Source organism: Montipora capricornis, chromosome 2 (genome assembly GCF_036669925.1).
Source record: "Montipora capricornis isolate CH-2021 chromosome 2, ASM3666992v2, whole genome shotgun sequence".
In the NCBI taxonomy this organism is placed as follows: Eukaryota; Metazoa; Cnidaria; class Anthozoa; order Scleractinia; family Acroporidae; genus Montipora; species Montipora capricornis.
The window spans coordinates 9,007,883-9,010,382 of NC_090884.1; the positions used below are offsets into that span (position 1 = coordinate 9,007,883).

At 41.2% G+C, this 2,500-nt stretch overlaps 1 protein-coding gene across 1 annotated transcript in view; it reads left to right on the forward strand.

Moving 5' to 3' along the window:
• The window catches only part of LOC138038725 (chloride channel protein C-like), a 41,945-nt gene that overhangs the window by 35,376 nt on the left and 4,069 nt on the right, over nucleotides 1-2,500 (forward strand). The window contains exons 21-22 of the mRNA XM_068884762.1: nucleotides 1,226-1,327; nucleotides 1,679-1,767. Of these exons, the coding sequence (XP_068740863.1) occupies nucleotides 1,226-1,327; nucleotides 1,679-1,767 (191 nt within the window). The remainder of the gene's footprint in view (nucleotides 1-1,225; nucleotides 1,328-1,678; nucleotides 1,768-2,500) is intronic.

Consider the following 2,500-nt stretch of genomic DNA (forward strand, 5'->3'; position numbering starts at 1 on the left):
GCTATGAAGCAGGTCAAACCTGCTCCAACTGAATACAGGGAAGAAATAATTCACATAACCTGAAGTTGGCGGGAAATTCTCGGTATATAGAATCACTAAAACAACAATTGAGGTGAATTCCAAAAATTAATAGCTTTGTCACCAGGTTTAAGAACTTTTTTTCAAGACGCCCATGCAGTTAGAGCGTTCACGTTGGGCACTGTCAGTTAGCGTGCCTGTCGTTCCAAAAAGAGTGATGCCCTTGAATTCGCAAACGGGCCACCGGGGGCTCGTGGCCGGGTCGTATCCCAGTCATGTAGAATGCAGAGACTATGGAGTTTAAGCAACGACGAAAGCCTGCGCCTACGGAAACGTCACAAAACAAGAATGTCATTGGTTAAGAGAGGTGAAATAGTCGTGCTACATATTCCAGATATTCTGCACTCGATTTAGTGCATTTCTTTGACATACTCCACAAAACAACAACGTAAAATAACCACATTTCAGGTTTTGAGGACAATGTGAGCGTGAAAAACTGGACCGTTCATTTTCTCCCTTTAATTTTCCGTTCGTAGCAATCTACTAGTTAAATTGGTAGGTCGCCCGTTTTGTACAACGTGAACAAGATGAACTAATCGCGAAATTATTTTCTGAGCTGATGTTTCCGCGGACGTTACTGTTGCCCCTACTGAGAGTATCCTCAACCGGCTCGAACCCAGGCTCTCTCTCTCTCTTCTCGTCCCTGAGAGAGAGAGAGAGCCTGGGTTAGAGGTTGGAGTATCCTTTGATTGCACGTGACGTCACGGCGATCATGTGGAAAGAACAATAGTGAAAAAATTCTTGGGAATTTGACTCTATTATTATGCAAAACTTGAACCACTTTTTTCTATTGTTTTGGCACCAACATGGCCGTCTTATCACGTGAGTGCAATCAAACAAATACGGCGGTTTACAGTTGTGTGCTTAGTTACCTGGCCTTTAAATTAAAGTGAGGCTGGTGTTGACCTTTTTATGATACAGACCTCCCTCCTTTTGTTATGTTAATGATGTTGTTGTCATGCTAATTAGTAAGAATTTACATAACAAAGGCAGTGAGGTTTCTATCAAAACAAGGTCAACTCCAGCCTCATTTTCATTCACAGGCCAGGTAACTAAGCACACGCCTGTAAAATGGACTATTGGATGTGGCATTCCACGTAACTAAAGTATCGACTGACAAACAACTGTCCTATGCATTTTGTTTCAGTTGCACCAAGGTTATGGTTATCTCAAAGACGCCGAGCGGTTGAATGCTCAGTTGGATAACTATGCAGAAGATTCGCGTTACCAGGAATTATTCATAGATCTGGTCTGTAATCCAGTCGTTTGTCTTTTCTTGTGCTTTTCGTTGGGAGCCAGCTATTTATTTCAGTGACCACGAGTGGTTTGGACTCACCACTTATCACGCCTCGAGTGCCTCAAACACTACGTCAAATGGATTCATGATAACGTCAGTTGTTCTCCGCAGTTTTTGACCACGATATTAAAGATTTTCCCCTTACACTTAGAGTCAGCAATGTTAATTCGGATCGTTTTTCCTCTAAAATTCTAGTTTCGAAATCACAATCACATTTATGCAGGGGTTAGCAGCAGCTAAGCGGTCAATATTCAAATACTTTTTGTACGATTGTCTCATACGACTGTATCTGTTCTATTCCAGTCCCTCTATGTTAATCACTCAGCTCCCACAGTACAGGAGGCATTCTCCCTGCACAGAACTTACATCATTTTTAGGACACTGGGACTCAGGTGTGTGGAGTTGGAATCAGTGGAGCGATTAGACTACTTTCAAAAATACCATAATACTCTTTGTTTGTACTCCTAAATTTTTCATAAGCATTGTTTTCTCTTGGGACTATTGTTAGTCCCAAGAGAAACTGGATACAATGCTTATGTAAAATTTTGGAGTGCAAATAAAGAGTATTCACTACTTGCACAAATCCCATAATACATCTCTTTTACCACCCAAAAATCTGCATAGGCATTGCTTTCGACTTCTCTTGGGACATTTTCATGTCCTAGGAGAAATTGCAAACAATGGTTATGGAAAAGTTTTGGAGGGTAATAGAGGTGTATTATGGGATTGTGCAAGTAGTGAATTGATAGTTTTCAGCTGACGTCACAGCAGCCATGTTGGTGCACAGAACAATAGAGAAAAAACGTCTTTTGGGAATTTGACTCTATCCTAATGAAAAACATGAGCCATCACCAACATGGCCGTCTCATCACGTGATTAAAAACCATCTTCTTTTTTGGTCTTTATGCTAATCATCCTCACTAGCCTCGTTAGCACAAACAAAATTCAAAACAAGTTTTGCTCGAAAGTGAGGCTAGCTGATTAGCACAAAGACGAAAGAATAATTTCTTGGCCACCATTTATGAGTACGGTCTATTGTGGGATGTTTGAAAGTGGCCTGTACGCGCTCTTCACGATTGCTGACGCTTTTTTGATAAGGAAGGTTAGAGGCCCTAAAGACATTGT